The sequence below is a fragment of the Mustela erminea genome, chromosome 15 (assembly GCF_009829155.1).
Source record: "Mustela erminea isolate mMusErm1 chromosome 15, mMusErm1.Pri, whole genome shotgun sequence".
NCBI classification, from domain to species: domain Eukaryota; kingdom Metazoa; phylum Chordata; class Mammalia; order Carnivora; family Mustelidae; genus Mustela; species Mustela erminea.
In genome coordinates, this window is record NC_045628.1 from 64898213 (window position 1) to 64919209 (window position 20997).

At 42.0% G+C, this 20997-nt stretch overlaps 2 protein-coding genes and 1 long non-coding RNA gene across 5 annotated transcripts in view; 2 read left to right on the top strand and 1 right to left on the bottom strand.

Moving 5' to 3' along the window:
• The window catches only part of LOC116574089 (phosphatidylinositol 3,4,5-trisphosphate 3-phosphatase TPTE2-like), a 772466-nt gene that overhangs the window by 521171 nt on the left and 230298 nt on the right, over positions 1–20997 (top strand).
• The window catches only part of LOC116574410 (mitochondrial substrate carrier family protein S-like), a 169435-nt gene that overhangs the window by 5082 nt on the left and 143356 nt on the right, over positions 1–20997 (top strand). Inside the window, exons 2-6 of one of the 3 annotated variants that reach the window (XM_032315152.1) lie at positions 76–244; positions 1192–1350; positions 3479–3611; positions 7362–7429; positions 10969–11111. In XM_032315152.1, coding sequence (XP_032171043.1) covers positions 76–244; positions 1192–1350; positions 3479–3611; positions 7362–7429; positions 10969–11090 — 651 coding nt within the window. In that variant the 3' untranslated portion in view covers positions 11091–11111. Of the gene's footprint in view, positions 1–75; positions 245–1191; positions 1351–3478; positions 3612–7361; positions 7902–10968; positions 11112–20997 lie in introns of those variants that run through there. The other 2 variants (XR_004279272.1, XM_032315153.1) reach the window with 2 other exon arrangements.
• LOC116574420 lies at positions 11006–12321 on the bottom strand. The gene is made up of 3 exons (XR_004279283.1): positions 12259–12321; positions 11165–11246; positions 11006–11061 (listed from the first exon to the last, which is right to left on the bottom strand). It is a non-coding gene; the product is annotated as an uncharacterized LOC116574420 (long non-coding RNA).

The window sequence follows — 20997 nt, forward strand, 5'->3', positions numbered from 1 at the left end:
CTGGATGGAAGTGCCAGCCTCATCCCCAGCCCCCCATTTCCCCGGCCCTAAGCACAGCTCCCTGTCTCCCTGCAGCACTGTCTGGTCCGTGGTGAAGAGCGTCCTCAGGAAGGACGGCCGCTTGGGCTTCTACCACGGCCTCTCCAGCACCTTACCCAAGAGGTGCCCGGCTATTTCCTCTTCTTTGGCGGCTATGAGCTGAGCAGGTCGTTTTTTGCATCAGGAAGATCGAAGGATGAGCTAGGTAAGCATTTGGCTGGGCTGGGCCGGGCCGCGCCCCACAGTGGCCTGCTTGTTGCAGAGGCTGTGGGGGTCTGCTAGGCACGGAGGTTTCTGGAGGCTTGGAAAGGACCTTGGCACCTTCCTCTGGGTGCACTCATGTCCGCGCCACGAGGGTGAAGCCGTGCATCACAGACTTCTTTACTGGAGTAACATTTTAGGGGAGAATATAGAAATTACTCCTGTGGGAAATCACCTGTAAAGCATTTTGCAATAAGCATAAAACTTGGTAACAAATCTTGAGTGTGTTTCCAGAGGACTGAAAAGTATCCTTCTTTCTAGCTTGTCCTGTGTACCTGCTTGACGCAATCACGTCAATGTTTGGCTTGCAGGAATGATTACTTGTTAATTCTCAAACACATCACTTCAGTGTTTGGGGCTTATTCTGGGGTTAGGCAAGTCACAGGCTTAACTATCATGTTTAATAAGACAACTTTGTCTTTCATGGTAAAGGAAGAATCAGGGCTGTGGGGCATTAACATAATGAAATACTGCAGACTGAGAGGGTTGGAAAAAACATGACCTGTGTTTCAGTGGCCACTGTTCTCATTCCCATGGGGTGGGGGCGGGTTGCCATGTTGCTGGGGGCCTGTTGGTTCTGTGTGGACCAGTCCTTCGGAGGGCAGGCCAGGAGGGCCACAGCGCCACAGTGACCAGCACTGATAACAGTCCTGTGATGAGGGGCAGACCCAGAGTGCCACATGGGACCTTGTGTCCTCTGAGCAGAGAGCCCAAAGGGGGCTCGATCCCTGAGATCAGGACCTGAGCTGAAGGCAGATGCCTTACTGACTGAGCCACAGGTGCCCGAAGTATCAGCATTTTTATTTGCATCTACCTGCACCCACTACCACCTTGACCTCTGGAAATGCTGTCCTTGAGACAAAAATGCTGTTGGCGGCTTTCCTCCTCCAGGCCCTGTCCCTTTGATGTTAAGCGGTGGAGTTGGTGGGATCTGCCTCTGGCTTGCTGTATACCCAGTGGATTGCGTCAAATCCAGAATTCAAGTTCTTTCCATGTCTGGAAAACAGGCAGGATTTATCGGAACCTTTATAAGCATTGTGAAAAATGAAGGTGAGTCTGCTCATTGCAGAAATGGAGTGGGTATGTCTAGACCGGTCATTTTGCTGTAACCCTCGTGGAGGTCGATCACGTGTGTGTGGTTGCTCTCTTCCCCTGCCCCCGTCCTTTTTCTAGCACCCCTTCCTTAGCTTGCTTCCATTCTCAAGAATGTTTGCTGTCCTTGTTCCTCGCTTCTGGGCCAGGATTCTTTGTTCTAAATAGCCTGGAGGGAACTTTAAAACTCCAGATTGTGCCTAAGGAGACAAATGCTTGGAAGTCAGCACCCCTTGTTCTATAGAGTATAGATAGTTTCAGAAAAGGATCTCTAACAGAACCACTAAAGGATTTAAAAGAATGTGCTGTAAATCCCTAATGCTCAGACTTCCTGAAGGTGATTGGCTCTGAATTTTGAGACTTAATGTAGGAGTATCAAGATTTTTTAGGAGATGTTTGTATAATGCCCGGATCGTGCCTCTGGTGAGTAGTGACCTGTCCTTTCAGCATCCACTCTACATCTTCCACCTCGGGATGTGAACTTGATTTTCCGAGAGAGCGGTCACAGGGTGTGGAAACGGTTCAGTTCATACTCCAGAGTTGCATAAAGCCTCATAGTTGCGCAGAGCCCTTACGCCTCCCTCATCCACTTGGATCTTCATAACAGTCTGGGCAGTGCCAGCTGTGGACACAGGACTGTGCTTTTGGCCCAGTGTCTTGTGATCCTTGTCCTCCCGAGTGACTCTGTGAGGCTGCTGCCCTCCTGTGTTCTGGGACTGCTTCTCTCTGCCCAGGTGAGGCCTCGCTCTGCCCGGTCCATGTACCAGGATCGAGCCCGGGATTCGTGTGTGGTACCTGAGCATCACCAAGATTTGCTGGAACACTGGATGCCTGGCCTCGTTGCCGTGAGCCTCCATCCTTCCCGTTCATCCAGGGACACCTGGACAGAAGCCCTTCCGTCCCTTGTCGGCATTCAGTGTGTTGTCTGGATCTGTCGGTGTCCAGCCCTGGGCTCTGCAGCTTCACAGGGTCTCTCTGAGAAGGGGCGTCTCAGTCTTTGATCACTTCTTGTCTTCTAGGAATAACGGCCTTATATTCTGGACTGAAACCCACAATGATCCGAGCGTTCCCTGCCAATGGGGCGCTCTTTCTGGCCTACGAATACAGCAGGAAGCTGATGATGAGCCAGTTCGAAGCCTACTGAAGTGTCCTGGCGAAACGAGGTCCAAGTCTAGGCACGTGACCACGACAGTTCATCTCAGGGTTTCACGGAGTACAAGACCAATGGGGAATAGGCGTTCTATTTTTTTGGTCTTCCCTTATACTCTAAATCTTAAACTTTGTGAAAAGGGCCTCCATTTTATCCTATTAATTTCTGCCCATAATCGTACTGAAATCGAACTCAGTTACTGCTCTTGTCCTTGGTGGGACATTTAGGGTGAGCTGCCGACCTTGCACAGCATCTGAAATGCTAAATATAGTTCTCTCGGGACTTTGCATAAACCTGTATGTGTCCGTGCAGCTTGGATGGTTACATGTTAGAAGGCGCCATTTGGTTCCATGTTTAATTCTCAGATCTCACCAGAAAAACTCTGAGGTAACCATGTTTCATGAAGATGACTATGAGTGATTCCTTACTCTAGATGTAGGCTTTTAGAACCTTAGTACCTGCACTATCCTAAGTAGCTGAAGTTCAGTTTTTCTGTGGTGCTTGACAACTGAACTATCTGTGTAGATTTTGTAGAGGAGAACATATCTGCAAACTGGTGTGGCTTCCATGTAAGAGTAAGCCTCTTGGATTTTCCCAAGATGTTGTACTGTTAAAATAGTGCCATTCACTTCCTAGGTGGGATCATCTTGTGCCCCTGACACATTGTGAGGTGTGGTGAGAGCAGCACGCCCCTCACCTGTGCCAGCTCCCCTTCTCTCCCAAAGAACTCCCCCTCTGCTGGGCCTTAGGTTGAGGGAGGTGCTGAGGGGAGGGGGCCCTGCTGCTGTGCTTTGTGAAGGCCCATGACCGCCAGCAGGCCTGCTCTTCCGTCTCTGGGTCCTGGCCTGGGTAGGATTGCAGATTATTTCTTTGGACCTTCTTTGGCCTGCTGATGCACTTTGGCCCACTCACTCACTCACTGCCTCCACCGACCAGAAACCCTTCCCGGGAGCAGAGTGCCAAAGCCAAGAGAAGCCCTTGTTCGCTGTCTGGTGCCTGAAGGACAGTGCTCATGGGCAAGGTCCTCTTTTGGATGGAACTGGACAGAACCGAGGGCTTGTCCTCCGCAGTGAGTGATGTTGGGGTGACCCCTTTGTTTACATTTATCTCAGGATCGCTAACTGCCATGTTTCTTATTGGGTTGGAGCCTTTTACATTTGGTACTGGCAGCCCGTGGATTTTCAGGATTGTATATAGGGGGTGACTTTACAAAGCAATGAAACAAGTCAAGTAATTTTATTTAGCTATGCCATACGAATGCACTAACCACCACCACAAAACTCCAGGTCACCTGGTGGAAGAGGGTCCCTTCTCGTCCCCACTTAGGCAAGCCTCATCATACCGTGCTGCTCCAAGACCAGCAAGGGCTCTCCCAGAAACCAGTGTTCTTAAGCAGGCTGACGCTGCTAACACATGTCCCGTGTGTGTCTGTCCTTGTTGGCACAGTGTCCCCCTCGAGTGAAACCTCTGGTTTCCTGAAGCTTTTTGTTTTCTGCAGAGGCTCTGCGCTAACTCTAGCCACGCGCCAGAAGCCAGAGGGTCGGGGCTGTGAGCAGCTGCTCTTTCTGTATACTGCAGCTGTGCAAGTTGGCCCACCAGCAGCATTCTTCTTCTGCCTGGTTGTGTGGATGGGGTTGATGTAGCAGGAAACTGTTCTATTTTTTAAAAATAGCTAAATTTCCTATTATGTTTTGGATAATTCTATTCCAGGATAGTCAGATCTATTTGAAAAAAAAAAACAGTATCATTCTGATGTACCATGATGCAAGATTCTCGAGTTGTTCAAGGAAGTATTTATGTCAGGTTGTAAGGAGGCAAGCCTGTAAATTGTCCTTATGTGAGCAAAAGCACAAGAGTGTAGCAACTCACTGGCCAGGAATTTGGATGCATCTTGGAGGGTTAGGGAAGAGGAACCCTAACTGTAATCTTCTTTCAAAAAGCAAGTCTTGAAAATTGGGGTTTTCTCCTTAGTGTCAGCTAAGTATCTACCCCCCACCCCTGCCCCCTGTCCATTTACCTAAGTCTGCCACCTGGTCTGCCCCTCTGGCTTATGGCTGCATGCATGTTCAAGGGAAGAGTACAAACTGTTTAACGGCAACATGTGTTTCTGTAACCCGAATTATAGCAAGTAATGTAGTCAGAGCTTTTCCTAAAAAGTCTTTAGATGGGCTGTTGCACTGGTAGCTGAGACCCTTTGAGGGCTATTTGGAGGGAAAAAGAGCACCTGCATCCAGGCATGTTCATAAATAAGGACATTTTATTTATATAATATATAATTATATAAACATATACATAATGACGTTAAGGTACTTAGAATAAAACAACATCCAGCAATGAAGAGAATAGGATTCCCTGTGGACACTGGACTAACCAGTGTTTATAGTGAAAAGATGATCTTCACAGAGTTCCCTACATTTAAATGAAGTTGGCTGGGAGCAGAGTCTGTGTCAGGGGCTGTACTTTAAAATCATCTAGATTTCTCTAGGCAGATATTTCCTTTGACTTCACGGTGATGTTACAAAGAGAAAGAATCTACTGTAACGTCTGCTTATGTTTACCCAGATTCTCTTGTCCTCCAAGGACTGCCTGTGTAATTGAAGCTTATATCACAAGCTCTGCCGGGACTGCTTATAGGAACGGTCCTATGGGCTCAAGCCTCGTACTGGTGCCAGTCGGAGGTTTGTTAAATAGCTTAGAAATGACCTCTTTAATCTGACATTACACATGTGAAAGCAGGGACTACTTACCCAATAATACATAATAAACCTCACGCAATATTGTGAGGAATCATTTTAAATGTTATTTTGATATGAAAGTTCTTTTAAACTCTTAACTTTGGCACACAGTCCCCAGGAACAGTAGTTCTTTCAACCCTGGCATACCTCCTTCAGGAAAGAAAAAGGACCACTAACCTTTTATAATGTATATACTTAAGGTGTCAAAAATGTGTATGTAAATGTACTGTAAGTATACATGCAAGGAAGGAGGGTTAGGAGACCTAAATGTGTGGCAGGGATTCTGGGGAACAGGATCCTACTATCCCACTTCTTCAAAATACAGCTCGACTGCAAACTCCTCACGGTAGATGTTACAGGTTTTTTTTTTTTTTATGTGGATTATCCAGTTGGTTCCGTGGAAGGTAAAGCCTAGGAAAGAAGAAACATGTTTCAAGCACAGAAGGCCAACCAGGGTTAGTCTTAGTCCCTCTCCTGTGACTCAGTTGGCACATACAAGTGGAAGGGCTTGGTAGCATCTGGGATGGCCAATGTTGGGGCAGTCAGTAAGGCTGTTTGTAATTCCCGAAATGCTCCTTCTGCCTCAGCTGTCCACTCTACCATAGTGAGTCCTCCCTTAGCCAGTTCACAGAGAGGTCGCACCATCTCCGCGAACCGCGGTATCCACAGCTTGCAGCAGCCCACCATCCCAAGGAACTCCCTCATAGAGACCAAAGCCTAAATAAGTGGCGTGGCTCTGACAGAGCTGTGTTTTTATTGCTGACACCCGATACCCTTTTCCCTGCAGAGTCTGCAAGAGAGCTCTCGTTCCCCACAAGCAAGACCCATAGTCCTTAGCGGCTATTTCTACTATTCCCACTAACTCAGTCCTCCTTCAAGTACTAGAGAACTAGAATTCTAGAGAACTTCCAGACTCAGGAACGAATTTTTAGATAGGGAAGAAGTTTCTCTGGAATAATAATCTTCAGTTACTTTAAAAAAAAAAGATTTCCCAGTTTAGTCACTAGAAAGTTATTTTGAAATGGGAGACTATTGATTTTTTTTTAAAGATTTTATTTATTTATTTGACAGAGATCACAAGTAGGCAGAGAGGCAGGCAGAGAGAGAAGGAGAAGCAGGCTCCCTGCCGAGCAGAGAGCAGAGAGCCAGATGTGGGGCTGGATCCCCAGACCCTGGGATCGTGACCTGAGCTGAAGGTAGAGGCTTAACCCACTGAGCCTCCCAGGTACCCCTTAAATAGTATTTTTAATCTAATATTTAGCTTATGAAAAATGAGAATGTTTGCCATTGTCATTGCTCTGAACATGAGTGTGTAACTTCTCCTGAGATGTCACAAAGTGTACAAGTGTTACTCTTTACATGAATTTCTAAGCCTCGGTGGTTTTGTTTTCCTATTGAAATCATCAAGCAGAACTGCCAACAACTAACAGTGTTGATCAAGTTAAAGTTTGTGCCCTCCTCCACCCCCTGCTTGCTCCCCGTTATGGGAAAGAAAATCTGTTCAGTAGTGAAATGGTATGTGTGTGGAAGCAAGTGACCTCGGTGGTTCCCATACCAGACGGGCTCCCCTTTGATCCCTGAAGCCGGTCTGAACACTCGCTCTCAGTGGTCCGAAGCAGGAGCTCCACTACAAGAAGTACTGGCCTGGGCAGTGTTGCTTAATTTTGTGATTTTCAAGGGCCATGAGATGAAAACTCTCTCATGTGTGGGTATTCTTGTCATTAATACTGACAGTCAACTATCAATGTAACTGCTGCTTGTAGAAAGGGATGAGGTCTTTGGACATAAAGTGGCATCGGCCTCCGGTCAGCACGATGTAAACTAGGTTGGAGGACTATTGTCTAATTTATATAGAAAAAAACCACCTTTCCTTAAATTTTGATAGGAATTGCAAGAAAAAGCCATTTCTTAAAGTCTCTGTGTCGTGAGCGGAGGGTTATAGAGGTTAAGTGCTGTGTGTCTAACGGCTCTAATTGTTCAACATATATAGAAAGGAGGGAAAAGGAGGAATTTTAATCTCTTTGGAATTAGTTTTTAGTATCATTTTTACTATGAAAGTTAACTTTTTTTTTTTTTAATTTTAGGGTCTTCCTAAATATGACAACTGTCCATTTTTCTTTTGGTTCCATACATCTTTTGTACAAAATAACAGGTATGGCTCTAGTAGAAATGGCTTAATCTCCAAGATCTGTGTAAGGCAGAATGGCACTCCTGCCCTCAATTTATAGAAACCAAGAAATCCTCAAGTCCCCCATTCTTCATTATGTAAAATATAGGGTTAGTGTTGAGAACCACTGTGGCCTTATCCTCAAAGTCCATGCCATAGGACTGTGTCATAGGAGCTGAGACGTATTCTAATCAGATCTAGGTGTGGTGATAAATCCCTCCCCTTGCAAGTGTAGCAGGAGTCTGCTCAGTTACTCCGAATGGGCAGGTCCACCGTGTGTGGACTGATGTGGACTGATGTGGTCTACTGGTGACCGACCACCTACCACATTCTAGGCCAGAAAGGAAAGCATCCTCGAGGAAGGCTTTATCTAGTTTAAAGGTGACTGATACAACTAGATCTAGGGCAGAAGTTAGAGGACACAGTAAGCATCCGTGAAGACAGCTTAAAAAAAAAATCATGGGGCACCTGGGTGGCTCAGTGGGTTAAATCCTCTGCCTTCTGCTCAGGTCATTATCTCAGGGTCTTGGGATCGAGCCCTACATCGGGCTCTCTGCTCTCTGCTCGGCAGGGAGCCTGCTTCCGCCTCTCTCTGCTTCCCTCTCTGCCTGCTTGTGATCTCTGTCAAATAATAAAATAGTATTTTTTAAAATTTTATTAACATGAATTATGTATCTGTTCAAAGGAAAGTCAGATCTCCCTCATTTTTGTGTGTGTGTGTGTGTTTTTTTTCTTATATTTTAGTATGGTATGAATTCTTTTTGCCTTTTTTAAAAATTTTATTTTTTATTAACATACAATGTTATGTGTCCATAACCTCACCCCCCTGTCCCAAAGAAATAGAAAAATGTTCCATGCTCATGGATTAGAGGAACAAATATTGTGAAAATATCTATGCTACCTAAAGTAATCTACACATTTAATGCAATCCCTACCAAAATTCCATCCATTTTTTTCAATGAAATAGAACAAATAATCTTAAAATTTATATGGAACCAGAAAAGACCTCAAATAGCCAAAGGAATACTGAAAAAGAAAGCCAAAGTTGGTGGCATCACAATTCCAGACTTCAAGCTCTGTTACAAAGCTGACATCATCAAGACAGTACGGTACTGGCACAAAAACAGATACATAGGTCAATGGAACAGAATAGAGAGCCCAGAAATAGACCCTCAACTCTATGGTCAACTAATCTTCGACAAAGCAGGAAAGAATGTCCAATGGAAAAAAGACAGCCTCTTCAACAAATGGTGCTGGGAAAATTGGACAGCCACATGCAGAAAAATGAAATTGGACTGCTTCCTTACACCACACATGAAAATAGACTCCAAATGGATGAAGGACCTCCATGTGAGAAAGGAATCCATCCAAATCCTTGGGGAGAACACAGGCAGCAACGTCTTTGACCTCAGCCACAGCAACTTCTTCCTAGGAACATCTTCAGAGGCAAGGGAAGCAAGGGAAAAAATGAACTTTTGGGACTTCATCAAGATCAAAAACTTTTGCACAGCAAAGGAAACAGTTCACGAAATCAAAAGACATCTGACAGAATGGGAGAAGATATTTGCAAACAACAAATCAGATAAAGGGCTAGTATAAAAATCTATAAAGAGCTTAGCAAACTCAACAGCCAAAGAACAAATACTCCAAGAAATGGGATTGGGAGGGAGACAAACCATAAGTGACTCTTAATCTCACAAAACAAACTGAGGGTTGCTGGGGGGAGGGGCGTTAGGGGAAGGGGGGTGGGGTTATGGACATTGGGGAGGTTATGTGCTATGGTGAGTGCTGTGTAGTGTATAAACCTGGCGATTCACAGACCTGTACCCCTGGGGATAAAATATATGTTTATGAAAAATAAAAAATAAATTAAAAAAAAAAGAAATGGGCAGAGGACATGAATAGACATTTCTGCAAAGACGACATCCAGATGGCCAACAGACACATGAAAAAATGCTCCACATCACTCAGCATCAGGGAAATACAAATCAAAACCACAATGAGATACCACCTCACACCAATCAGAATGACTAAAATTAACGAGTCAGGAAAATGACAGATGCTGGTGAGGATGCGGAGAAAGGGGAACCCTCCTACACTGCTGGTGGGAATGCAAGCTGGTGCAGCCACTCTGGAAAACAGTGTGGAGGTTCCTCAAAAAACTGAAAATAGACCTACCCTACGACCCAGCGATTGCGCTGCTGGGTATATATCCTAAAGATACAAACCTGGTGCTTCAAAGGGGCATGTGCACCCGAATGTTTATGGCAGCAATGTCCACAATAGGCAAACTATGGAAAGAACCTAGATGTCCAGCAACAGATGAATGGATAAAGAAGAGGTGGTATATATATATAAAGGAATACTATGCAGCCATCAAAAGAAATGAAATCTTGCCATTTGTGACGTTGTGGGTGGAACTAGAGGGTATTATGCTTAGCGAAGTGACTCAGTCGGAGAAAGACAACTCTCATATGATCTCCCTGGTATGAGGAAGTGGAGTGCAACATGGAGGGTTTGGGGAGGTAGGAAAAGAAAAAATGAAAGAAGATGGGATCGGGAGGGAGACAAACCATAAAAGACTCAATCTCAAAACACAGACTGAGGGTTGCTGAGGGGAGTGGGGACGGGATAGGGTGGTGAGGATATGGACACTGGGGAGGGTATGGTGAGTGCTGTGAAATGTGTAAACCTGGCGAGTCACAGACCTGTACCCCTGGGGATAAAAACACATTATATATTTATTAAAATTTTTTTTAAAAAGTGCTCTGACAGTATTTACAATTAAACATTTTTGGGGCACTTTGGTGGCTCAGTGGGTTAAAGCTTCTGCCTTCGGCTCAGGTGATGATCCCAGGGTCCTGGGATCAAGCCCCACATTGGGTTCTCTGCTCAGCGGGGAGCTTGCTTCCCCCAGCCCCCTCTTTGCCTGCCTCTCTGCCTACTTGTGATCTTTGTCAAATAAATAAATAAAATCTTTTAAAAAAATAAATAAAATTAAACATTTTTACTTTCACAGATATTTTTGCAAATCAAAAATGAACTCAAGTAGTCAATAAACAAGAAAAAATATGCTCAATCTTTCTTAGGTTTCTTATCCTATTTTCTTCCCTTTACTATTTACCCCCCCCACTTCCTTTCCTTCCCTTCCTTTAGTCTTGAAGCGAACATCAAAAAATGTTCACTATTTTTAAAAAAAAATTATTCATTTATTTGAGAGATTTGAGAGAAAGAGAGAGCAGGCTGGGGAGCAGAAGGGCAGGGGAAGAGAGAAACTTAAGCAGACTCTGTGCTGAGTGCAGAGCCTGGTGAAGGACTTGATCTCTCCACCCTGAGATCAGGACCTTAGCTGAAACCAGGAGTCAGTGCTTAATCATTGCGCCACCTAGGCGACCCCGCTTCCAAAATTTTAACAACTATTAATGCTAATAACAGTATGTACCTTCTTCTTGTACTTTAATGTATTGATATTTATTTAGAAAAAGAAAAATTAAAAAACATTTTTACATTTGCTTCCCTTACAGTGCGATATTTTCATCATCTTGAGAATCACTATGATATTTTTGTCATCTTGAGACATCCACTCATCCACTTCCTTGGCGAATGCCACCATCTCACTGATTTCAAATGTAAAATTTTTAGTTGAATTAAAATGCATCCAAAAAATTAAGTCCAGTATATTTAGCTTTCTTTTGATAGCCACCTTGGCATGAAATTTACCTTAGACTGGGGACATTGTGATCATCAATCTTGATTCGCTGGACATTGTCATGGAAGTACTTACAATTATAAGTTCTTTCACCTAAAATAAATAATACATAGGTCAGATAGCTATGCCTAATAAACACAGTAAATGATCAAGTTATGAAGAAGTTATATTTTTTATTATAAATGCCTTATCCACCTTAACTTTTTAAAAAAGATTTTATTTATTTGTCAGAGAGAGAGAGCACAAGCAGGGGGAGTAGCAGAGGGAGAGAGAGAAACAGGCTCCTCATTGAGCAGGGAGCCAGATTTGGGACTCGATCCCAGGACTCTGGGATCATGACCTGAGCAAAAGGCAGATGCTTAACCAACTGAGCCACCCAGGCGTCCCCCTTATCCAGCATTAAAAGGAGCTTTCTTACTGGCTCTTGTTGCTTTTAAGAATATTAAGGGTCTGAAAAACAGATAGCAGTGGTTTGTCCATCTTGAGTAACCCAACTTATTTGAACTTAACAGGCCTTACTTTTAATTTTATAGTAGGTTACTAATCATATTACCATATATTAACACAGAGCAGAAGTAAATGTGGCCAACCAGAATGCTTGCCTCCTGAAAATGTCTGTTTAATATACAGGAAGAGGAAAAGACAAGACAGAATACTAAGTGGGGACATCTCTTTTCTACAGGTTTTGTTTTTGAGCATATTTTCCCTTGCTTATTGACTATTTGGATTTTTTTCATTTGGGTTTTGCTCTCCTCACACCCCACTCCTAGTGAATTAGGAAATGTATTTTTTGAATTGTCCGTCTTCGAAACACAAGCCAGCAGGGAAAACAGAAGTATTTTCCTAAACCTAACACCACTAGAGCAGATTCTACCCAAAATGGCTCTGCCTCAACTTAAGCTTCCTGTCTCCCCAACAGGGCATTTATACTATTGAGATATTTTTTCTCCTACAAAACAGAACAAACGCAAGATTGAGATTTTTAAACTCACTTCCCATCACCCACCAAATACTTATGATTAAATGAGATGTGAAGACTGAATCATCTTATATGTAGTGATCTGTTTCATATCAATAGTAGCAAAATATCTGGCCATGTACGTACTGCATAGATTGTAGACTTGATAGTGTTCTCAATGTTTGGTATCTAAGAACTGCACAACTTCCTAGAAAAAATAGACACATGTCTTACATAAATCCATATGGCACCAATATAAGCTATTCCTTAGGAGTAAGCCAGAATGGTCATTACCTTTTTTTTTTTTTTTAAGGATTTTAAATTTTTTATTTTTTATAAACATATATTTTTATCCCCAGGGGTACAGGTCTGTGAATCACCAGGTTTACACACTTCACAGCACTCACCAAAGCACATACCCACCCCCATGTCCATAATCCCACCTCCTTCTCCCAAACCCCCCCCCCAGCAACCCTCAGTTTGTTTTGTGAGATTAAGAGTCACTTATGGTTTGTCTCCCTCCCAATCCCATCTTGTTTCATTTATTCTTCTCCTACCCATTTAAGCCCCCATGTTGCATCACCACTTCCTCATATCAGGGAGATCATATGATAGTTGTCTTTCTCTGCTTGACTTATTTCGCTAAGCATGATACGCTCTAGTTCCATCCATGTTGTCGCAAATGGCAAGATTTCATTTCTTTTGATGGCTGCATAGTATTCCATTGTGTATATATACCACATCTTCTTGATCCATTCATCTGTTGATGGACATCTAGGTTCTTTCCATAGTTTGGCTATTGTGGACATTGCTGCTATAAACATTCGGGTGCACGTGCCCCTTTGGATCACTATGTTTGTATCTTTAGGGTAAATACCCAATAGTGCAATTGCTGGGTCATAGGGCAGTTCTATTTTCAACATTTTGAGGAACCTCCATGCTGTTTTCCAGAGTGGCTGCACCAGCTTGCATTCCCACCAAGTGTGTAGGAGGGTTCCCCTTTCTCGCCATCCTCGCCAGCATCTGTCATTTCCTGACTTGTTGATTTTAGCCATTCTGACTGGTGTGAGGTGATATCTCATTGTGGTTTTGATTTGTATGTCCCTGATGCCGAGTGATATGGAGCACTTTTTCATGTGTCTGTTGGCCATCTGGATGTCTTTTTTGCAGAGATATCTGTTCATGTCCTCTGCCCATTTCTTGATTGGATTATTTGTTCTTTGGGTGTTGAGTTTGCTAAGTTCTTTATAGATTCTGGACACTAGTCCTTTATCTGATATGTCGTTTGCAAATATCTTCTCCCATTCTGTCAGTTGTCTTTTGATTTTGTTAACTGTTTCCTTTGCTGTGCAAAAGCTTTTGATCTTGATGAAATCCCAATAGTTCATTTTTGCCCTTGCTTCCCTTACCTTTGGCGTTGTTCCTAGGAAGATGTTGCTGCGGCTGAGGTCGAAGAGGTTGCTGCCTGTGTTCTCCTCAAGGATTTTGATGGATTCCTTTCGCACATTGAGGTCCTTCATCCATTTTGAGTCTATTTTTGTGTGTGGTGTAAGGAAGCAGTCCAATTTCATTTTTCTGCATGTGGCTGTCCAATTTTCCCAGCACCATTTATTGAAGAGGCTGTCTTTTTTCCATTGGACATTCTTTCCTGCTTTGTCGAAGATTAGTTGACTGTAGAGTTGAGGGTCTATTTCTCGGCTCTCTATTCTGTTCCATTGATCTATGTGTCTGTTTTTGTGCCAGTACCATGCTGTCTTGATGATGACAGCTTTGTAATAGAGCTTAAAGTCCGGAATTGTGATGCCACCAACGTTGGCTTTCTTTTTTAATATCCCTTTGGCTATTCGAGGTCTTTTCTGGTTCCATATAAATTTTAGCATTATTTGTTCCATTTCTTTGAAAAAGATGGATGGTACTTTGATAGGAATTGCATTAAATGTGTAGATTGCTTTAGGTAGCATAGACATTTTCACAATATTTATTCTTCCAATCCAGGAGCATGGAACATTTTTCCATTTCTTTGTGTCTTCCTCAATTTCTTTCATGAGTACTTTATAGTTTTCTGAGTATAGATTCTGTGCTTCTTTGGTTAGGTTTATTCCTAGGTATCTTATGGTTTTGGGTGCAATTGTAAATGGGATGGACTCCTTAATTTCTCTTTCTTCTGTCTTGCTGTTGGTGTAGAGAAATGCAACTGATTTCTGTGCATTGATTTTATATCCTGACACTTTACTGAATTCCTGTATAAGTTCTAGCAGTTTTGGAGTGGAGTCTTTTGGGTTTTCCACATATAGTATCATATCATCTGCGAAGAGTGATAATTTGACTTCTTCTTTGCCGATTTGGATGCCTTTAATTTCCTTTTGTTGTCTGATTGCTGAGGCTAGGACCTCTAGTACTATGTTGAATAGCAGTGGTGATAATGGACATCCCTGCCGTGTTCCTGACCTTAGCGGAAAAGCTTTCAGTTTTTCTCCATTGAGAATGATATTTGCGGTGGGTTTTTCATAGATGGCTTTGATGATATTGAGGTATGTGCCCTCTATCCCTACACTTTGAAGAGTTTTGATCAGGAAGGGATGCTGTACTTTGTCAAATGCTTTTTCAGCATCTATTGAGAGTATCATATGGTTCTTGTTCTTTCTTTTATTGATGTGTTGTATCACATTGACTGATTTGCGGATGTTGAACCAAACTTGCAGCCCTGGAATAAATCCCACTTGGTCGTGGTGAATAATTCTTTTAATGTACTGTTGAGTCCTATTGGCTAGTATTATGTTGAGTATTTTCGCATCTGTGTTCATCAAGGATATTGGTCTATAGCTCTCTTTTTTGATGGGATCCTTGTCTGGCTTTGGGATCAAGGTGATGCTGGCTTCATAAAATGAGTTTGGAAGTTTTCTTTCCATTTCTATTTTTTGGAACAGTTTCAGGAGAATAGGAATTAGTTCTTCTTTAAATGTTTGGTAGAATTCCCCCGGGAAGCCGTCTGGCCCTGGGCTTTTGTTTGTTTGGAGATTTTTAATGACTGTTTCAATCTCCTTACTGGTTATGGGTCTGTTCAGGCTTTCTACTTCTTCCTGGTTCATTCGTGGTAGTTTATATGTTTCTAGGAAGGCATCCATTTTTTCCAGATTGTCAAATTTATTGGCGTAGAGTTGCTCATAGTATGTTCTTATAATAGTTTGTATTTCTTTGGTGTTAGTTGTGATCTCTCCTCTTTCGTTCATGATTTTATTTATTTGGGTCCTTTCTCTTTTCTTTTTGATAAGTCGGGCCAGGGGTTTATCAATTTTATTAATTCTTTCAAAGAACCAGCTCGTTGATTTGTTCTATTGTTTTTTTGGTTTCTATTTCATTGATTTCTGCTCTGATCTTTATGATTTCTCTTCTCCTGCTGGGTTTAGGGTTTCTTTCTTGTTCTTTCTCCAGCTCCTTTAGGTGTAGGGTTAGGTTGTGTACCTGAGACCTTTCTTGTTTCTTGAGAAAGGCTTGAACCGCTATATATTTTCCTCTCAGGATTGCCTTTGTTGTGTCCCACAGATTTTGAGCCGTTGTATTTTCATTATCATTTGTTTCCATGATTTTTTTCAATTCTTCTTTAATTTCCCGGTTGACCCATTCATTCTTTAGAAGGATGCTATTTAGTCTCCATGTTTTTGGGTTCTTTTCAAACTTCCTTTTGTGGTTGAGTTCTAGCTTTAGAGCACTGTGGTCTGAAAATATGCAGGGAATGATCCCAATCTTCTGATACCGGTTGAGTCCTGATTTAGGACCGAGGATGTGATCTATTCTGGAGAATGTTCCATGTGCACTAGAGAAGAATGTGTATTCTGTTGCTTTGGGATGAAATATTCTGAATATATCTGTGATGTCCATCTGGTCCAGTGTGTCGTTTAAGACCTTTATTTCCTTGCTGATCTTTTGCTTGGATGATCTGTCCATTTCAGTGAGGGGAGTGTTAAAGTCCCCTACTATTATTGTATTATTGTTGATGTGTTTCTTTGATTTTGTTATTAATTGGTATATATAGTTGACTGCTCCCACGTTGGGGGCATAGATATTTAAAATTGTTAGATCTTCTTGTTGGACAGACCCTTTGAGTATGATATAGTGTCCTTCCTCATCTCTTATTATAGTCTTTGGCTTAAAATCTAATTGATCTGATATAAGGTTTTCCACTCCTGCTTTCTTCTGATGTCCATTAGTATGGTAAATTCTTTTCCACCCCCTCACTTTAAATGTGGAGCTGTCTTCGGGCTTAAAATGAGTTTCTTGGAGGCAACATATAGATGGGTTTTGTTTTTTTATCCATTCTGATACCCTGTGTCTTTTGACAGGGGCATTTAGCCCATTAACATTCAGGGTAACTATTGAGAGATATGAATTTAGTGCCATTGTATTGCCTGTAAGGTGACTGTTACTGTATATGGTCTCTGTTCCTTTCTGATCTACCACTTGTAGGCTCTCTCTTTGCTTAGAGGACCCCTTTCAATATTTCCTGTAGAGCTGGTTTGGTGTTTGCAAATTCTTTCAGTTTTTGTTTGTCCTGGAAGCTTTTAATCTCTCCTTCTCTTTTCAATGATAGCCTAGCTGGATATAGTATTCTTGGCTGCATGTTTTTGTCGTTTAGTGCTCTGAAAATATCATGCCAGCTCTTTCTGGCCTGCCAGGTCTCTGTGGATAAGTCAGCTGCCAATCTAATATTTTTACCATTGTATGTTACAGACTTCTTTTCCCGGGCTGCTTTCAAGATTTTCTCTTTGTCACTGAGACTTGTAAATTTTACTATTAGGTGACGGGGTGTGGGCCTATTCTTATTGATTTTGAGGGGTGTTCTTTGAACCTCCTGAATTTTGATGCTCGTTCCCTTTGCCTATACCTTCTGCTCCCCTCTCTCTTTCTTCTTCTTCTGGAATCCCAATTATTCTAATGTTGTTTCGTCTTATGGTGTCACTTATCTCTCGAATTCTCCCCTCGTGGTCCAGTAGCTGTTTGTCCCTCTTTTGCTCAGCTTCTTTATTCTCTGTCATTTGGTCTTCTATATCACTAATTCTTTCTTCTGCCTCATTTATCCTAGCAGTGAGAGCCTCCATTTTTGATTGCACCTCATTAATAGCTTTTTTGATTTCAACTTGGTTAGATTTTAGTTCTTTTATTTCTCCAGAAAGGGCTTTTATATCTCTCGAGAGGGTTTCTCTAATATCTTCCATGCCTTTTTCGAGCCCGGCTAGAACCTTGAGAATTGTCATTCTGAACTCTAGATCTGACATATTACCAATGTCTGTATTGATTAGATCCCTAGCCTTTGGTACTGCCTTTGTTCTTTTTTTTGCGTTGAATTTTTCCTTCTTGTCATTTTGTCCAGATAAGCGTATATGAAGGAGCAAGTAAAATACTAAAAGGGTGGCAACAACCCCAGGAAAAAATGCTTTAACCAAATTAGAAGAGATCCAAAATTGTGAGGGGGGAGAAAGGGGATAAAAAGAGGTTCGAAAAGGAAGAAAGAAAAAAAAAAAAGAAAAAAGAAAAAAAAGAAAGAAAACAAATAAGAAAAATATAAAAAAGAAAAAATATATATATTAGATAAACTGGTTCAAAAACGTTAAAAAAGAAAAAGGTAAAAGTTAAAAAAAAAATTTTTTACCATAAGGCGAGAAAAAGAAACAAAAAATGAAAAAGAAAAATATTAAATTAACTGCAAGACTAAAAAAAATCACAGGGAAAAAGCCATGAGTTCCGTGCTTGGCTTTCTCCTCCTCTGGAATTCTGCTGCTCTCCTTGGTATTGAAACCGCACTCCTTGGTAGGTGAACTTGGTCTCGGCTGGATTTCTTGTTGATCTTCTGGGGGAGGGGCCTGTTGTAGTGATTCTTAAGTGTCTGCCCCAGGCGGAATTGCACCGCCTTTAGCAGGGGCCGGGTTGTGTAATCCGCTCGGGTTTGCTTTCAGGAGCTTTTGTTCCCTGAGCGCTTTCCGTAGAGTTCCGGAGGACGGGAATACAAATGGCGGCCTCCTGGTCTCTGGCCCGGAGGAGCTGAGAGCCCAGGGCCCCACTCCTCAGTGCGCCCTCAGAGAACAGCGCCAGTTACTCCCATCTGCCTGACCTCCGGCCGTGCTCCGAGCTCACCGAGCCTGCGACCAGTTCAAGGTAACACCGAGCTGTGAGCTTACTGTCAGCTCTGTCTCTGTAGCCGGCTTTCCCATTCCAATACCTGCAAGCTCTGCGACACTCAGACACCCCCGATCCTTCTGTGACCCTGCGGGACCTGAGGCCACGCTGACCCCGTGTGGGCTTTGCCCCGGTTTAGCCTCTGGAGCGATGTCCCTCAGCGGAACAGACTTTTAAAAGTCCTGATTTTGTGCGCCGTTGCTCCGCCGCTTGCCGGGAGCTGGCCCCTCCCCCCGGGGTCTATCTTCCCGTTGCTTTGGATTCACTTCTCCGCCGGTCCTACCTTTCAGAAAGTGGTTGTTTTTCTGTTTCCAGAATTGCTGTTCTTCTTCTCTTCGATCTGCCGATGGATTTTCAGGTGTTTGCAATCTTTAGATAAGCTATCCAGCTGATCTCCGGCTAGCTGAAGCAGTCTCAGCCTGCTACTTCTTCGCCATCTTGACTCCTCTCCTGGTCATTACCTTTTATTCACTTGTCCTTTACTTAGCACCTTTTAGGGGAGATTCAGGGAATAGAGTACCTACATTCCAAGTCCTAGCTTATCCACTGACAGTTTTCAAATAGTCCACAATGTTGTGTGTGACTACCTGAATAACATCTACTATAAATACACATTGCTTAAAGTTACCACAGACAGTTAGCTAGCCTTACATAAACATGTGAAAATTATGATTTCATAGTAATATATGATTCTTATCTAGATCTATTTTTGAATAGGTAGGTTATTTATATTTTTTAATTTTTTAAAAAGATTGATTTATTTTAGAAAAAAGAGAGACCATGAGTAAGAGGAAGTGGGGGGGGGGGTGGGAGAGAGAATCTTTAGCAGACTCCACACTTAGCATGGATCCTGATGTGGGCCTCCATCTCAAAACCTTGAGATCATGACCTGAGCCAGAACCAAGAATCGCAGGCTCAACAAACTGAGCTACCCAGCTGCCCAAAGAGATAGTTTTTTTAGACATTTTTTTTTTTTAGATTTTATTTATTTGTCAGAGAGAGGGAGAGAGAGCGAGCACAGGCAGACAGAATGGCAGGCAGAGGTAGGGGGAGAAGCAGGCTCCCTGCGGAGCAAGGAGCCCGATGTGGGACTCGATCCCAGTTTTTTAGATCATGTGCTGGATATTACAGTCAACCTATGCGCTATTTAAGTGAATAAATAATGCAAAATGTGTGGTATGATTGTGTGTCTATATATGCATGATAAAAACAAACACATTATATTAAATTTTAATTAAGTGGTGGCAATATGGAGACTTTTTTGGATCACCTTTGCATATTTTCTAAAATGAATACATATGCGTGTAAGTGTATATACACACACAGACACAAATATGCATATATGCATAACTTTTCAAATAAGAAATAGTGATCTAATGTACAGTTACTATCACATACAAATACAGTATTTCTAACAATGTTATCCATTTGAAACACACACTGAACCTGTGTCTCTGTACAACAAAATGACTGTAAAAAAGCTTAAAAATTGATGAGTATAGTACCCTGAGCAATGTTTACTAGCTTCATATTGAGAAAAAGAAAAAACATCAAAACGATCAAGTGGTTAAATTGTCATAGGAAATCGTAAATAAAAAAGATAAATACTCTGAGTCTGTATAATGCTGGAATGGGGGAATAGACTCATATGCATCAAGATTTCTTGAGATTCTTTACACTAAAATGAAATCCAGATGGAGTAAAGAATCAGAGATTTTAAAAAACCCACAAATATCTCTAGGAAGTTAAAGTGCATATTAATCAATTCTTTAGATCAAGAAAAACAAAATATTGAATCAATGGAAGATCAACAGATTTAGGTTCAGCTTTAAAAATTTGAGATTTCTGGGCGCCTGGGTGGCTCTGTGGGTTAAGCCTCTGCCTTCAGCTCAGGTCATGATCTCAGGGTCTGGGATCAAGGCCCACATCAGGCTCTCTGCTCAGAGGGAAGCCTGTTCCCCCACCCTGCCTGCCTCTCTGCCTACCTGTGACCTCTCTCTCTCAAATAAATGAATAAAATCTTTTAACAAAAATTGGGATTTCCATTAAAAAAAATGCCACAGTGCAATAAACAAAGAACAGGGAAAAATCATTTTCAGTAAAATGGAGTGAATGGGAACTATGTCTAATATTAACTTAAACTAGTTATACTAGTATAAACTAGTAACTCTCAAAACAATTTAAATAATACTCCCTCAACCTATAGATAAATGGGCCTAGGACATAAATAAATTCATTAAAGAGAAAATTTAACTGCATAACAAACTATATAGATAAATGTTCACCTCACCAACAGAGAAGTCTAAACAACAATAAAATCCCATTTTCACCCATGAAATTAGCCCTTTCCTTTTCAAATGGGAAAATCCAATGTTCGCAAAGATGGCAAGAAAAATAGATTTTGATTTATTGCTAACATAATCCCTTGGATTTGGTAATATATATTGAGAATCCCCAAAATACTCATACTCCATTACCAGGGAATTTAATTCCTAGGAATCTATGAGAAAAGGCTTTATGCCTTTAAACCTTTGTGCTTCTGATGCTGCATTATTAATGTTTTTTAAAATTTCTTTTCCGTGTTCCAGAATTCATTGTTTATGCACCACACCCAGTGCTCCATGCACTACATGCCCTCCATAATACCCACCACCAGCCGCATTATTAATGTTACTGACACCTAACTATCCAACATTCAAGCTTGATTATAGCACA